At 35.8% G+C, this 17,721-nt stretch overlaps 3 protein-coding genes across 5 annotated transcripts in view; all 3 read right to left on the bottom strand.

Annotated features, from left to right (window-relative positions):
- Positions 1–5,511, bottom strand: part of E23 (Early gene at 23) — a 48,555-nt gene extending 43,044 nt beyond the window's left edge. For all 3 annotated transcript variants that reach the window (XM_015982760.2, XM_015982761.2, XM_008198638.3), the window contains exon 1: positions 5,180–5,511. Coding sequence is in view for 1 of the 3 variants with exons in the window: in XM_008198638.3 (XP_008196860.1) it covers positions 5,180–5,289 (110 nt within the window). In the remaining 2 variants the exon portion in view is untranslated. The remainder of the gene's footprint in view (positions 1–5,179) is intronic.
- Positions 5,512–8,533: 3,022 nt separating this feature from the next.
- Positions 8,534–8,842, bottom strand: LOC664146 (uncharacterized). The gene has a single exon (XM_064357459.1). The coding sequence runs from the start codon at positions 8,840–8,842 to the stop codon at positions 8,534–8,536; it is 309 nt and encodes a 102-aa protein (XP_064213529.1).
- A 3,493-nt stretch (positions 8,843–12,335) lies between these two features.
- Positions 12,336–17,170, bottom strand: Rhau (RHAU helicase). The gene is made up of 5 exons (XM_008198639.3): positions 16,839–17,170; positions 16,230–16,789; positions 12,935–14,527; positions 12,514–12,894; positions 12,336–12,461 (listed from the first exon to the last, which is right to left on the bottom strand). The coding sequence occupies exons 1-5, from the start codon at positions 17,079–17,081 to the stop codon at positions 12,392–12,394; spliced, it is 2,847 nt and encodes a 948-aa protein (XP_008196861.1). The 5' UTR covers positions 17,082–17,170; the 3' UTR covers positions 12,336–12,391.
- Between the last annotated feature and the right edge of the window lie 551 nt (positions 17,171–17,721).

Genomic DNA, 17,721 nt, shown 5'->3' with positions numbered 1-17,721 from the left:
CTTACTCAAGCCACAAACCAGACAGTGACAAAACATTTTTGAAACTTGTTTGAAATCGGCTGGAAAAAATGTTTAAAATCGCGTCTAATTTCGTGCGTTTGGTAATGATGAGGAGAAGAAAGTGTTGCGCACACGTGGGACCACCCATGCCTAACGCCGATTGTTCGCTGGCGTGAAAACGAAGAATTCAGCCGGGTTTGATTAAAGTTCGCCTCTTGTTTGGTAAAACTCCATTAAAGTCGAAGGTGCCTCATCTCGGGTCACGACCTGGCGCTCGGAGAATACACAACAAGGTAGTGGATAATGCGGCGTCGGCAAGATAAACCTCATAATAAATTGACGTTTTAGGGAATCACGTGTGCCAGCACCGAAACTTGCGCACGTCCTTCGTGATAACAAGACACGAAAAAATAAAAGTTCAACGATCCTCGATTTTGGATCAACTTTCTTTTTTACAATCGCATAAATGCTAACTTCTAATTAGGATTCCGGGGCTCGCAGACGCATTTGAACCGCAATTATTTAAATAATTGCGGCTAATTATTACCGAAATAAAAGCAAAATTACGAGGTGTCTGGTCCGCCGTGTTAATGAACGAAACCTTAACATTTTTCGTTATTTTTAAAAAGCATTGGAATTGTTTCTGAGGTTAAAAAACATAATTACTCATTTTTATTATATGATAATTAATATTATTCAGGTGCAGTTCGACATCAAGGATTAACTCGTGACTAATTCGCTCGCCCAAAAGCAAGTGCGAAACGAGTTTGTCGAACGCGATTTGAACCAGACGGGAAAAAAACGTTGTATAACACACTGGGTATCATATTTTCATAGAGCGAATTCCGCGACTAATCCCCGTGCTGATTAAATCCAGTTGGATTTTTCGCTTCGAAGAGAGAACGGAAGAAATTTGTTTATAGCTGGATGTGTAGGTGGCGACTCTGTAAGATATCATAAATCGTGCGGACCGAGAAAGCTGGTTAATAGCCGTTGCAACTATTTTAAAAAATTCGTTGACATTTCACATTTGCATATTTCCGTTTGTTCCAATTTTGAAAGAGTTATCTACACCAACACTAACGGTGCATGCTACCATTCTCATTTGCGCCCGTTTTCTCCCGAATTCACCGTCACCGTATCTTTGAATCAGAATCGCTAATTACTCGTTTTATAATTACTAATTTATTTCCACGTTGCTTCACCACCTATTGATTGATTTCATCACCGACTGGCTCAATTAGCATATTAATTGTTCATAATTTCGCATTTGAGCGAACGAACCCCAGAGCAGAGACAGCCTAGAACTATCCATGGAATAGTTGTAAACTTCGCCCGAAATTAACGGCGAAGTCTGGGAGCGATATTTGAGACTTTAAGATTAAAAAAAAACACAAGAATGTTCCTGCAAAAAACTGCTTATACAAACCATTGCTTGTCCTTCGAAAATGCCTTGGAATAATTACACACAAGTATACAATGTAGTAATGAGATGAATAATAAATTATTAAATTAAAAGTAATCTGCGAACATTGTTTTCCAAGGAGAGGGAAAAAATGCTTAATGAGGAATTTGTCCGAATGAATCACTGCTAACTGAAGGTGTTCCAAACATGAAAACAAGTCTTTTTGCCATTTTGCTCAAAAATATGACAAACAGTTACACAACGCGAAAATTATGAGTTAATTTAAGAATTTAAACATTTACATTGAGTTTAGACTGCGATTTTACAACGTTTATAAGAGAAACTAATCTGCAAATAAAGTTTTTATGATTGTTTTTGCTCCAAAACACCCTAGGATCACCTAGGCTGTGCCTAGTACGCCAACTAAAATAAGTTGAAGGAAAATTTTAACAACTTAAAATAAGATAAAAACCTCCAAAAGTTGAGGCGTCCTTCTTGCAGAAGTGGTCGTTGTCAATGATTTCAACGTGTTTAATAAAAAAATTAAATATCAAGTTACTCATACGTATTTATAATAGCTATACACAAATATCCTAAACTGCTTTGTTTATTTTCTTGATATAAAATCACTTGAAATGCATTTAAACTTATTCAAAATCAAAACAGAATCGAAATTTGGATAATAAAGAGCTTGTGAGCGAGTTGGGCAGAGAAAACAAAGTGAAATTGGTTTCAAAATTCTTTGTAATATACAAGGTAAGTCTCCTACAAATATTTTTACTCTATTTCAAAAACTAGTATTCACACAGAAATCAATTAAAGCTATTAAATACTTACCTAATTTTTTTCTATATGCATATAACTTTTATATATTTTGTAGTTACTCATATTTGAAATTAAGTACATAATTAAAAATATTAATATGTAGTAAAAAATAATATTCATAAACTGGAATTTTGTAATTTCTAGTGTCATTCTTAATAAGAAAAGAAAAAATTCTTAAGAAAATCATTTTTAGTCCCAAAATTCCTTTTTTAATTTTTCTTTATTAATTAATTAAATGTTTTTTACTCGTAACATACTTTTTTCATAAACCAACATATAAACATCGCTTTTTTACATGATTATAAGAAATATTTTTTTTTAATTCTAGTTAATTTTAATTTTAAGAAAATGTAGAAAAATTCCTAAAATTCTGAAACAATTTTTAGGATACAAAAAACATACCTACTTCTAACAGACGCACATTGTAGACACTGTACCTATAATAAACAATCAATAGTAATATTATATGTGGTCAAAAATTTAAGTTCAAGAAGCCTCTTATTCTAGAAGATGTATAGAAACAAAATGGTATAATTAATTACGTATATTTTTTAATTATGTATAATTTGCTTGACAGTTTTACATTTATCTTAAAATGCACATAAAAAATATATCGAGTAACTGCCCCTCTGGTATCAGTTGTTTATCAAAAATCAATTACAATAAAAACCGTTAAAAATTTAAAAGGATATTTTAAACTTATTTAGTTTTTTGTGAAAGGAGTTTTCAGTTTTTTTTCAGTTAAGAATTGTAATTTCAGTGATGTTAGTAATGAAATGTCGTAAAATTCGATTTTAGAGTAGGTAGGTTTATGAAGTTATTTACTGTTCTATACATGTGTTTAAAAAAAACTACATAATACAAAAAATAATAAATCATATAAGATGTATAAAGGTGGGCGCTTAGGGGCTCCTACAACTATAATCCGGCCCTGCTCACAAGCCTGCCTTGTCTGTCGGCCAGTAGTAAGGAAATTTGGAAGGTACGAGTGAGTCCCTTGACGACCAAACGCCCACAACAAATTACCTTATTGTTTTCAACTCTATTTTGGTTTCAAGGTGAAAAAACAGTTTCTAATTGTCGTCGGTAATTACAGTATCTGAAGCGCGTCTCCGTCCTTTAAATGCTTAAGAATGGATGAAGACGTTCGCCGCCACTGCTTTCTAATTATAATCGCGAGCCAACTCCGTTTTTGTCTTTTTACGGACTTTGGCAAGGTTTTGAGCAACACGTGGGTGTAGGAGACAAATTGTCGATTAAAAGCACTCTCCACTAACACGCGAAACATGAAAAGTTCCATCCTGTCTTAATATTAAATAATAGCACTTATCATTGTGGCACACGAAAATGGGACGAACTCATTAAGGTAACAAACAAAATGCATTTGGAAATTACTGGGAGATAAGTGAAGTACGAGATCTAAATATTTGGCTTGGGAAGGATGTGTTCGCGCCAGCAGTCTAAATATTCGAGAGAAAAAATATGGTAGCAGTTTTGCAAGTTTGTTATGTGAATATCATTTGTATATATGATAAAGTGCATTGACCTAAAACCGCATGTGTGTCAGTTTATCGCAATTATACGCGGACAGGTCCGTACTAGGCGCGGGTTTTCCACATTTCCGCGAAAAATTTCGCCCAGTTTCCGTCTTACGTAAACGTCCAATCTCGTTCGAATAATTCCATGACAGTCGAAGCAAAAAACATGACCCTCGCTGATGCCCTTCCCGATAAATTAATTATGACCCCCGTTATTGCAAGATTTAAACAAATCGGACAGGTGGCCGGTGGCAGCTGGTTGGCATTTATTTATTTAAAACACGGGGTGGACGATAACCCCACATTCCGGGAGCTGTTTGCATTCTTAGATCGAGATTGCGGATTTTGACATAATTTCACTTTTGCGCGAGCTAATTAGAATCGAATGAAACCGTTAGGGATTTTATGGCGGGTTTACGACTAGGAGCGTCCGCGAAAAAATTTTGATTACGGAATAAATCAAAATAGACGATAAAGTACCACGATGGAAAACTGTTGTACAAGGAACATAATCAACATAAATCAAGCTGCAAAATTGTTGCACTGGTCAGGTCGTACGCTGATTTTCGAAATGGAGATAAATGATAAAGAACAAACAATTGTTACCTTCACATACCAAAAATCGGGCTGAGGCAACGTTTAGACAATGAGGAAAGGTCTTTAGATAACATAAATAAACGGAAGAAGTTGTTAAACTAGTTTTGAGCTACGTACATCTGGATTGCACAAATTTGAATAAAGGCGACTTTCTTGAGCCTTTCCGAATGTTAATTTCAATTAAAGACCGGTTCTAATTTTTGACTAATTCAACTTTGGGCTTTATAACGCTACATATTTTTTTGGGCGATAAATTTGTTATAACCGACTCCAATCAAATAAAAATTTGAAATTCAAATACAGTAAAATTCGGAACATTGTTTAAATGTTGGGGGCATTAGCATATTTTATGAATATGAATCGTACGGAAGTTTGGCGGCAATGGAATTTGTTCAAGAAAGTGCGCTCCATCGTGCAATAAATCACTCCGATAAAAATACAATAGAAGTAATAAATTACGGGAAAATAATAAACAGGTCCCATTGGGGTTACAGCAAATAGATGTCTGGTCGCGGAGCCGTCATTTGTTTAAAATTTAGATCGCCCATTGGCTGCGGTCGACTTGCTGATTGTCGAATTTAATGCAAATGCAACTGTGTTAGCAATACAAATGGTGGCATATTTTCGGTCCCCGGTAAAAATAAAACAATTCTATTCATGTTCGAAATGACAGCTAGAAAATAGCACCGTACTCATCACAAACCCCAATGGAATATTTAAAAATAGTGCGCGTCCGGAGCCAACTCATTCATCGGCGAGGTCCGAAGTACCGACGTTTCGGTACTATATACAGGGTGAACGACCCTGGCATTACCTTTGCGGTTTAACGGCAGGTCTTATCATAGTTGGCCTTTTCTCGTCCTTATTGGGGAGTCTCAAGTAGTCTTGGTCTCCCAGCAGAAACAGATCTTTTGATATAATCATGGCAACTACTGGCCCCCACTTTGAACACAACTTTGCAAAATCCTCACAAACACAACATCCAGCCGCAAGCAGTCATGGTATTATTTATCCGAATGGTTTTCGATAATGTGCATTCTTATTACCGCCGTGTTTCAAACACGTGCACCGCCAACTGCGATCCACTCGCGCTACCAACCTCCTAAACTCGCGACCGAACTGAAACTGAACCGATCGCAGCGGCTGTGGATAGTGTAGGCACTTGTCGCCGCGACCGCCCTCACTTGTTTCTCCGTTCGTCGAATGTTTACCCCACACCTGCTGTCATTCTCTTATCGACTTCTTTCCTTTTCACCAGCACATTTGACCCTATACCTAGCCCTCCTGGAAAATACCCTTTTTACCCAACAAAATTTATTCACAAATCATTGTCTGCGGTTTATTCGGGTCAGGTATTTAAAAACTGCCCGAAGGTTTTATTATCTTCGAGGCCTCTGGTCGCATCTCCATATATGGTTGGGGTACACACGTTCTGGATGCTTCTGCTACCTTAGTACCTTTCCACTGTTTTAATCAACTGAACCTTAAAGAATCGCATTTACATTTTTTTATTGTCATATCATTATAACACATACTTTTCATTTAGTTCTTTTTGGAAATCGTCTCTAAAGTGACCGAAATAGTCCACAAAGTGTACAAGCATATAATGTTGGTTGCCTAATTTAAAAAAAATGACCTATGTTTTTTATGCTTACACTCTTGTAGCTTAAGAGCTGATGATTAATTTTAACACAAAAACAAAAAGGTGCTTCAAAGCCAGTTTTCGAAAGTTTCATATTTTTTTGACTTATTTTTGAAAAATAAATGCTTGTGTTCCTGAATTAAAAATGCGCTAAAACGCCAGAAAACGGTAAACTAATCTAATTTTCATCTCAATTTAGACTAAAAAATACTTGAAATTGTCAAAATTACACCAGTTTTGAACTAATTTCTGGAGATTTTGCATTTTTTTTGATAAATTTTGCAAAATAATTGCTTATGCCTTTGAAGCAAACAACCGAAACGGCATAATAAGGATAGTTCCAGCCGAATAAAAAAAAATAGTTTGGTTTAGCAAAATTTCATAAAAAACGCCTAAAAAAATCAAAAATGCACATTTTTTATACGGTTTAGTGATTTTTGAATTGATTTTTCCGAAGTTTTGCAAGAGTGCTTGCGTTAATGGATTCACCAAAAACCAAAAATAGTAGAATAATGTTATTTTTAGTGAAATATTCTGACTGTTCTGCTCACTTTGAAAATCTTGTTTTTTAACAAAGACAATTATCTCAGTATTTTTCGGTTTATGTTGAGAAATTTTTTCAAAATAATTGCTGGACATTACTTAACAAAAAAATGTGCTAAAACGATCGAAAATAAAAAATTATGTTATTTTAGCGATTTTTTGGCCCGGTTTAGCAAAAAACTAGTTTCTTGATCTCAAATGTGATTAAAACCAAATTAAATGCATGAAAAATGCCCCACTTATAGATTTTTTAAACAATTCCGTTTTCATTTTGAGATATTTTGAGACGTTTAGGATAAAAACCATTTGAAAAAAATTTCTTAATTTATTTGTGGACTTTTTGGTTCTTTTCTGATAAATTTTGCAAGATAATTGCTTATGTTTTTGAAGAAAAAATTGCTATAACAATTAAAGACTGAACAAAAAATGTGTGAAAACGGTCAAAACTCACAAAATTATGTTAGTTTTGGCTCACTTTACGACTTTTTGGGCCGGTTTAGCAAAAAAACTAGTTTCTTGATCACAAATGTGTTTAAAACCGAATTATATGTCAGGAAATGGCCAAAATAATACGATTTTTTAGACAATTTTGTTTTCATTTAGAGAAATTTTGAGAAATAATTTTCAGATAAAAAACGTGCTAGAACGCATGGAAAAAGGCAAAAAAATACTATTATTATGGTTAATTTTGCTCTAAAGCTTCAGTTGAGTTGTTGGCTATGCTTTACGTGGCAATTCGAAGTATTTATTAATTAATAACTGTTCTTTTTCTTTGTGCTACAAAAAGGGAGCAAAAAATAAAAAAAGGAACGCGTAGGGGCTATTAATCAAGTCCATCAAGCTTAATGTTTGTTTTGGAAGACAAATATTATCCGAATCAATACAAACCCATCTCTAAAATATTAAAAACCGTTTTATTTATTCTTATGAGAGATTGGAATTGTGCAAAATCGAATGCGGGAAAAATGTATGCAAGTATTTGAAGGAAAAGTTGTCATAAATTACGTTATGCTAGATAAAATCAGCAAAAGGTAATATTTACCTTACCTAAATTATTTATTTATTAGAACCAGTATTTGCTCAAAAATGTTGTTAGTGAAATAAGCAACCATGTTATTTTTATTTTCTAATTTATCGCTAAACAACAGATAATTGAGTTGTTTCACTTCTGCGTTATCGTCTGATGAATAATTGTCGTAATGATACGGTTTCATGATTAAATTATTATTTTACTGCTTTACAAGCAATTAAAAACAAAGCATTAGTAACTGAAAAAGGTGCCGAAGTGGGAACGGCGACAAATTGCTGAAAAATATTTTCAGTGACCAGAAAGTCCAAACATTAATATTTACTACAACAATATTATTTTCAGCATTTCAGCTTTGTTGATGTTTTTGTTTGCCTCTGATTGTTGTCATTTGTGTCCACGCTGACGCTCAAAAATAAAAGTGACGATGATACTGATATTTTAAATTTGAATTGCTATAAAAAACAAAACAAAATGATGTAATTTTTCTATTTTTTCGTTAACAGTCGCTGATAAATATTAAGGCAAATATTCCGTTGAATTACTAGTCCTCTTATCAATAAAAAATGTAATAGTAACACAAATTTGAATAATTGCGAAAGTAAAACAAACAATTACGAAGTCGCAAATTAGACAAGACATAAGAGATGGAGAAAATAAAAATTCTTCCGGGAATTGGAAGCCGATTTAGCAATTCCCCAAACCTCACCCTCTCCATTATCTTCATTTTTATTACATTTCGTTCTAAATTTACAAGAAGCTGACACCTGTCCTAAATTGCGGTTCATCAGTTCACACTCAATTTTAACGCGCATTTCATTTGAAAATCGGGTCAGAAATGGCTCTTGTGCAAGATGCTAACATAATGTCAATCATTCATCATTGTTTGAATTTGTGTCGAGTTAAATCACCACAGAAAAGGCTCGTGTTTTCAGCGTTTATTAGAAGAAACGAGATTAATCAAGATAAGTCTGTAGCTGTCCATTTTCATAAAGCTTCTTTATATCCGAAGCTCCTCCGAGGAACGATCCGTTGACGAAAACGCGCGGGACTGTGCGGGCACCTGTCATCTGCCCGAGGACCTCCTGAATTTCCTCGCAGTCCTTCCTGCTGTCCAGCTCGATGGCGGTGAACTTCTGGTCCATGTCGTCGAAGATTTCCTTCGTCAGCTGGCAGTAGGGACAGTAGGTTTTCGAAAATATGACCACGGTGTCGCTCGCGATCAGATTCTGCACGAACTTCGATTTAGACTTTTCCGAAGACATTTCGAAAACTGACAGTGACAGCGTCCTACATATTTTGCCCGCTTGAGATTCGTATCGATGAAACAAATTCCTAGTTAACCGGAAGTCTAGGTTAAAAAATCGTCGGTCATTGCCCCGGTCTTTGTCTCTACAGCAGGAATTCGGCGAAAATAGTGGTCCCTCGGGAGCGCATTTCTGGCCGAACCCTCCAACACTTTTCGGCTTAGGGTGAGTTGGCAAGGGGTGAAGTATTGATTGGTGGAGGCTGTCCGACCTTGAAATGGAAAGCCGAGGGAGGCAATCGGATTATTAACGGAAGCAGGAACCATCTGAATGAAATTTGAATAATTTTTGAATGAGAGGAGTTCAGGGTCAACGGGGCGATTTTCATAAATCTACATAGGTCCGAAAATTTTCCATTAACTGTTTTTAACCGCCGACGAAGTTTATCGATAATAAAACGGCACATAATTCAGCGAGAAACTCAACCCTCGGCTCGCAGCCCAACGAGGACGTTGACTCGTGAAACACGAAACTTATCAGAAGCAGTCGATACGACACTGAATTCCGTCAAAAGGGTTATTAAAGGAACTGCTCCGAGGCCAATACGTGCAAAAATTTGAATAAAATCGCAATTATAACTGTGCTCTATTCAAAAAAGAACCAGATTTTTCACTACAAGCCTCTCGTGGAAGTGTGTCGTAATTATCGATTTGTTATTAAACCTCATTTAATAAAAGCTGGTGGGTGGCTTGCTGTAATGATTTTGTTCACGTAACTTCCTCGATACAAGTGAAATTACACAAACAGGCACGAGACAATGTTCAATTAGCGATTCTTGCGTGGTTTGCCGGTTTCATCGAAAAATTAACGTCAAAATACACGCGTGAAATTTCCGAAGGAGCGATTAAAATGATCGATTATTAGGCTAACCAGCGGCTAATTGGCCAATTGTTTACTCTAATCAGAGAATTAGTTAATTTTTTCAACTGTAGTAACTTTGTGTAGATAATGATGTCTCAATCGAATTTTTTATCCCATATCGGGCAAATTATACATATCACAGCCTTGAAAAACATAACTCATGTAATTACGTACGAATCAATTAGACTGTAACTTGGAAGAAAATAAACGAATCGTGTCATGCAAACTTCGAATTAGAGTTGATACCGAGTATTGGAAGCTTTACGGAGTCCAGTCAAAGGACCAAACTTTTCAGAGTGAATTTGCTTTTTTGTTGATTTTATTAAAACATTGCCCAACTTGAAATTGCCTTAACCAATTTGGTTTGTTTTTTGGGGTTCAATGAACAATTAAATGCAAAATGAAGGCCACTGTTCCGTTCTAAATTGCACTTCTAACACTGTGACCACTGAACTAATGTAATTTACTACAAATGACGTAATCTATCACACACTCTTTTGCATTAATAGTGTCGCTGTATCTAACTGGCAGCGTATTAAGAGCTCGTTGAAAATATCAACTTGTAAAAATAAATTAATCTCGGAATTATTTTTATTCGAGTTCGTTGCCTCCAAACAGAACATTTAATTAATTTTCACCAACGTGTCGAGTCTGCCAGATTAAGAGAAGAATCAAATTTAGAGGTCAGACTTTGCCGAAATTTTTATTTTAATTAAATCAAATTGACTTTTGACTCGCCTTAAGTCAGATGACAGTGACGAATCAAATTCGGGGACGAAAATAACGCGTTTATTTCGAGAGGGATTCGAAAAGAAACAGGAAACTGAAAAATTGAAGGTCAATTAATGAGACTCAATATGTGATGGATTGGTCGTCAGAATTATCAACGTGTAAATATTGGGAAACCAGACTTTTATGATTGTTTCAGATCTTCGAAGATTGGGACATTTTCGGGACCGATAAAAAACTGATAGTTCAATGCCCCCTGATAAACAAATAACAACAAAAGGGGAGATTATCAAAGGGGTCAACTGTGTTTTTGCATACCTAGTTTTTATGGCTGCCCGAAAACCAAATATTTGCAAAACGAATATTTGGATAAAATGAATTGATACGTAAACTGTCACAACAATATGTTCCTTTCCAAAATTAATTATTGCAGCATTAAAAGTTATTATCGAAGGTAGATTGGTAGATTATATCGTGTTTAATAAAAAGATTACACACAAATAAGTAAACTAAATGGAACTCTTATCGGAGTGTTTGAAAATGATTCATATCAAGTCTAAAAATTTAAATGTGATGTCCTGCTTAGTACATTATTTTTGTTCTTACAAGTGGAAACATCACTAACTTAGAATGCTTTCTGAAAAGACTAAGCTTGATTTTCCCAAGATTTTACAAATCAGGTCAAAAATTAGCTTTTTTGAGTACGTCCTGCAACCACAAATGTAATTATTTCAAGGAATTTTGTCAAAAATCAGCCCAAAAACGCCTAAATTACCTAAATAATTATCATCCTTAAATTTTTGGAGGTTGCAGTACATTTAAATAGCAATTATTTTAACAAAAACTAGTAAATTATGTGAAAACTTACATTATTTTACCCTTTCCGATGTTTTAATTTAATTAATCATCTAATTGAATTCCAAAAATCAAGTTAAACATGATAAATAAATTCTAAAAAATCTACATCCTTCAAGCAGCCAAAAATTTAAAAAAAAATCTTCGAAAAATCCCTATGATATTTTGTAAATCTAAAGTATTTTTGCCTTAACATAACTTTTGGGACATCAAAAATTATTAAACTATGTGAAAAAAGTCAATGTTTCAATTTTCCGAGTCAAAAACGAAAAATAACTCAAAAAATGGCTCAATTAGATTAAGAATAGTGTTTATTTTACAATTCCTGAAAGCTTAAACAGATTTTTAGCTCAAAACTTAATTTTTTTGAATTGTACCTTATTAAAATTACCAAATTTGCTCAAAAATTACATATTTTGTTTTTGGAGCGTTCTTCTAGCGAACACGTAATTATTTCGAAAAACGTAGAGTAAGATAAAACATTTGAATATTTGTGGTATTTTTGCCTTTTTCGAAAGCTTAAGTAAACTTCTGAGAGATATTAGTTTTTGTGAGATCATTAAATAAGGTCAAAAATGATATTTTTTTCTGAGTCTTATTGTTATTAATATACGAGTGCGAAAACATAAGCTTAAAGTACGGGGGCTGTCGTTATGCAACGAGCGTATGCGAGTTACATAGACACCCGAAAACTTTAAGCGTTATTCCAATTTTCTATTGAAATTTAAAACACGTTGCAGGGAAAAGCGTATTTTAAAATAGTGAAAACACGTTGCTATGGAAACGTGTTTTAAAATTAAAAAAAAGCTTAAAATGTTACCAATAAAAACACTTTTTTTGTCAGAAGGCAATTATCTTAAGTTTTGTCCAAAATTAAGCAGAAAGACACGATCTAGATCAGAAATTTCGTTTCTTTTGTCTATTCAAAGCCCGAATTATAAAATTGACTCTTTTGGCTTTGGTACTGAAGCTACCAGAGTTTAAGAAATTGAAAAAAACACGGAAATCTGAATTATTAATTTATTAACCAAAACATTTTTTTACAAAATTGGAAACATGTTTTCATTCGTCATCAAACGCATCATCATCGAACTCTTCCATGTCTTCGCAAGTAATCAGTTCCATTATAAGACTAAAATAACATATGTTAAACACTAACTGTTGGAACCAATTGACCGATTCACCTTAAAATTTGCGTCTCATCGTCTCCTCCCCACACCACTGGCCCCGGGTGTGATATTTTGTATTCCAAAAACCAATTGAACCGATCTCTCAGTTCCTTAATAATCGAAGCCGTGCTTTCCGAACACTTAAACCTCAAATTCTGGTTAATGGAAATGAAACTGCGCCCATCCTCACAAATCTGGTTAAACCTATCGCCGAAAAATATCACAGGTAACGGGTGAATTAATGACGCGTCGTAAATAAAATCCACTTTCGATTTCATTTTCTTATAATAAACGAGGATGTTTGTATCGAAGTATTTACACTCGGCCAAAATTGATTTCGGATGAAGCTTCAACCGCCTCATACTGGGCGTCCTCACGGGCGCCTTCCCTAAAACACTAACAACCAATAAAAACCCAAACCCCATCAAGCTATTACGGCGAAATGCTAATGTTCGGGTACAACCCAGCGCAAATGATGGCCTTAACCAGGCTCAGATTATCCCAATTCAAATTACACTCAGGGTTTTTCGGGTCCGAATCTCGCACGAAGTTCATCTCGCACAAATACTCCATGTACTGTTTCTTCAAGTCCTGCAGTTGCTTCATGGTCTGGTGACTCAGGAAGTAGTTCCAGCAGTACTGCCGCGCGTTTCCGCTCTCCTCAAACCCCCGCAAAGCTTCGTGAAACAACAAGTGGTCACTTTTCACGCCCCGTGCCAGTTCCAGTTTCATTTTGTACACTTCCCTTTCTTTATCCACCGGCAACTGGAACGGGTCTTTGAAATCGAGCGCCGCGGCGATCGACAAAATGGGGTCCAAGCAGCTGAAAATGGCGCCGAAAAGGATCATTTTGCCGATCTGTGGCGCCATGGGCAACTTGGCCAAGTGGTACCCCAACGGGGTTAATTTCTCGTCGTCGGTTAACGCGTTCATGCGCTTTAGCAACTCTAGGGCTACCGTGACCGCTCCGGGGTCCGGTGAGTCGATTAACTGGGCGAAAAACGGCTCGACTGGGCCCAACTGTAGGATTTTCGCGGTCAAAATCACATCCTCCAGCCGTTTGCGTAAAATCTCAGGCAGGAGGTATTGCTCCAGAACCATGTTCCGGGCCTTTGTGAAGAGATGGAAGCACATGCCGGGCTTGACGCGGCCTGCGCGCCCTCTACGTTGGTTGGCATTGGCTAACGACACCCACTCGGGGGCTAAAATGTCCGAGTTTGTTCGGGCGTCGAAGTTCGTAACTTTGATTTTTCCGCAGTCGATCACATAAACAACGTCGTCGATTGTGATCGATGTCTCCGCAATGTTCGTGGCGATGATGATTTTTCGCATGCCGCGAGGGGGCGTGTCGAAGATCTGCTTTTGTTCCAGCGTCGGCATGAGCGAGTGTAGGGGGAAAATGAGGAATTTGCCGGGCGGGAAACGCCCACTTTCCGACATAAGGCGGCTCAAAGTGGAGATTTCGTGGAAGCCGGTCAGGAAAATCAAAATCGCGCCTTCGTCCCGCTCCTTCCCACAGACGTCGATGACGAGCTGGAGGATCAGCTCCAGGTTGATGTCCTCGCATTCGGGGTTGCGCAGCTGGATGCAGACCTGGCGACTGTACTGTCTCGTGCGCTCTAGCTGGCGGACATGTGGCTCGATGAAGTCGCTGTACATTTTGGTTTTTTTGTGTTTGATGCGGTGCGTGGACTCGAAGACGAAGCCGGTGCGTTGTAGGACGTCTTCGAGGTAGAATTCCTGGACGGGGTAGGTGAACCCGGGGATGTTTAGATGCGGGGCGTTGTCGTAATACTTTGAGAATTTTTCCGAATTGAGAGTGGCGCTCATCAAAATGATTTTCAAGTCGCTTCGTTTCGCTTTGATTTTTTTAATGAGTGCTAGGATGAAGTCGGACATTACGTCACGTTCGTGGATTTCGTCAAGGATCAAGTGGGAGACCCAAGAGAGCGAAGCGTCCGATTCCATGATTTTTAGAACCACGCCAGTTGTGCAAAAACAGATGGAGCCCCGATCGCGAGGCGGACGTCTGTAATTTCACAAAGTCAGTTTCGCCAACTTGTGGCACTGTGATAAAAAAAACAAAAAAAAAAACAATTTTATCATCCATCAATATATCAGACTTTACAAAACGCGAAAGTACTGACTTCGGCACCGGAGTTATCATAAGTTTTGCTAAAGGGTAGTTTTTACCTTTTTGTTCACCCAAAAACGCAACCATTTCACAAAACTTCTCAGACAAACGGAAACATCACTAAATAGTACAATTTTTTGGCCATTTTATGAGAGTTTACGGTTTAAAAATCACTAAATTCGTTAGAAAATTACATTATTTTGTCTTCGTCAGGAAAAAATTGCATCAAGTTAATTCAAAAATGCAGACCTTTTAATGTATCGAGACAAATTTGATTTAAAATCATGTAATTTTCCTTTCTCTCGCGTTTTTGACCAAGACACTAATTTATTTCGCAAAAATTGGTCGTCATTTACTCAAAAAAAATCTCCGAATCGGGTAACAAAGTCTATAGTTTTTGCCTTTTCTGAGCGCTTAAAAAATAAACAAGAAACAAAACATAACTAAATTTAGTCTAATTTAGTCACAAAAAACATTATTTCTCTCTTCTATAACATTTAAACATGTTTTCAACTAATAGAGCAACTGTTTCAAAAAATATCGTCAAAAATAAGCCTAAAAATCGCCATACTTGGCAAAAAATTGTAGTATTTTCGCCTTTTTCGAAAATTTAAGCCCGCTTTTAAAAGAAGATTATTTTACTACAACAAAACACCACTAACCTCTAGCTCAAATTTTTTTTTTCCTTTTTAAACTTCTTAGTGCGTTTTATCACCTTTTCTTGTCCAAAAACGCAATTATTTTGAAAAATATAGTCAAAAAATAGGTCGAAAAACCACTAAATTAATTTAAAAACTATATATTTTTGCGGTTTTCATACCGAAAAGTGATAAATTGAGTCGAATATTGTGTTACTGTTGCATATTTAAAAGCTTAATTATTAATTTTCCTTTTTCCTTTTTGTAGTTATTTCATAAAAATTCGTCAAATTGTATCAAAAAATAGCGAAATTTGGTTTAAAAAAATATGATTTTTGCTTTTTCTGGCGTTATACATGTCTTTCAGCCAGACATTCAATTCTTTCGCAAAATTCCCCCAATAGTTATCTAAAAAAATCTCCAAATTCTGTAGAAAATTTGGAGATGCTTGCCTCTCTGTTTCAGTTTTTAATTTTTTTTAATGTTTTTAATTTTTGACAATACGTTTTTGCGCAAAAAATGCAATTATTGTCGACAAAAATCTGTCGACTGGGCAAAAAATAATATTATTTTTGCCATTTTAAGAGCTGTTGCATTACTTGTATAAAGCAATATCTTTTTTTAACTGAATTTTTATTTATCTTATTTTCTTTCATCATTATTAAAGTTTCACATTTTTTTTAAATAAATAGAACAACTTTGCCGCAAACAGCGGCGATCACAAAGCTTTGGACACCGTCCAGAAGAGAGAACAATACGAATTATAAAATAATAATACTGTAACAGCAAGTCAGCAACTATTTAGTTAACATAATGTCGCTTTCTAAAAACTGTAAACACTTAACGTAAATAGTAATAAATAATAAAATAATTTCTGGCGTTATCTTATTTGAATAGTTTTAGTTATTCTAACATAATTTTTTTTTTCGCAAAAAGATCCCTTTTTGACGATTTTTTACCTTTCCATCCTGATATGGTACCCCACGCTGTGGCCCAGCTCCTCACCGCGTTCCTCGGCCACCCTCTGTGCCACGGCAATAGCGCTAATTCTGCGTGGTTGTGTGCATAAAACCTTACACACTGAGCCTTTCTGCTTTTGCAAAAAATCATCAAGGATAAACTGAGCAACTTGGGTCGTTTTTCCGCACCCAGTCTCGCCACTGATCACAACAACTTGATTCTCGTCAATGACTTTCAAGATCTCGTCTTTCATATTAAACGCCGGCAGCTTCGTCCGTTTTGCTATCATGTTCATGTATTTAGGACTAGACTGTTTTTGCAAAAAATCTTCATACAGTGATTGATTCAAAGTTGCATCTTCGGCGAGACGTGCGCACGTGTGTTGCAACTTTTCGTCAATGGTCTCGTTAATAACTCGAAGAAAGCTCCGTTTGAAAGCTGAGTCTTCAAGATGCTCGTACGTGCTGCTGGTAGTAGCAAAAATATTTTTGAACGATGTGGAATTTAATACTGCTTGGATTTGATTCTTGCGAGATTCTGATAACAAGATGGTCCCCAACTGGAATCAAAATGTAAAGTGGAAAAAGTACAATCGGAAAATTAATTACTGGTCGTTTCCTGTTCGCTTCATTCCTTTCTCTGTTTCTTTGGGCATAATACATGCCGATTTGTTTACCTCGCAAGTGCGAAGGTGGTCTCTCATGATTACCCTCTTTTCTATTGCCCATTCGGTCTCTTTTACTCGACATTTTTTTTGTTGAAAACAAAAAATTTTGAGCAAAAAGTGGGGTTATGTAATGACTGACATGGGGGAAAGCTCGCCGCCGTGGGGGAAAACGTACCACCAACATGAAACGACAGTAATTTAGCAGAAATTTCGAAGTGTAGTATCGCTGTTTAAGCTTTTCGTTTTGTTTTCCACATTTTGAAGTGGATAAACGCCAGTATTACATAACGGATGTTTATAACAAATTATAAAAATGAGCGATCCCACCTTATCCAGAAAACTGCAATTAACAGTTTCGCAACTTATTCAGAGGTGGCACTCACAAACTTACATAATTACATGTATAATTGGTTGTCTGCTTTAATTTTATATACTGTGATTCAAATAATGCATTTTATTTTTTTTAGTTTTTTTTAAGTACCGCAAAATAGGTCGCTTTGTCAAATAAAAACTTGGCTTCTTTTCAATTTTTTTGGCGGCACAAAAGATACAAAAATGTTTTCTAATTTTGTATTATTCGGTATATTATTAACAAAATTTAAAATACTTGCATTTTTTAGACGTAGTTTGTGTTTTTTTATTTGTTTAATTTTGTTTTGAATTAGTAAATTACCTAATAGCAAAAATAAAAAAAATACTAAAGAAAAAATAAACTGATATATTGTCCAAATCGAAATCAAATTATAAAAAATAAATGAAAGAAGACGCCGCCGACGTAGGTGTAATCCTATTTATTTGAAAGGTCTTGTTGTAAATCTGTGAAA

The sequence above is a fragment of the Tribolium castaneum genome, chromosome 6, assembly GCF_031307605.1.
Source record: "Tribolium castaneum strain GA2 chromosome 6, icTriCast1.1, whole genome shotgun sequence".
NCBI lineage: Eukaryota > Metazoa > Arthropoda > Insecta > Coleoptera > Tenebrionidae > Tribolium > Tribolium castaneum.
This window is presented reverse-complemented; position numbering and strand designations above follow the sequence as displayed.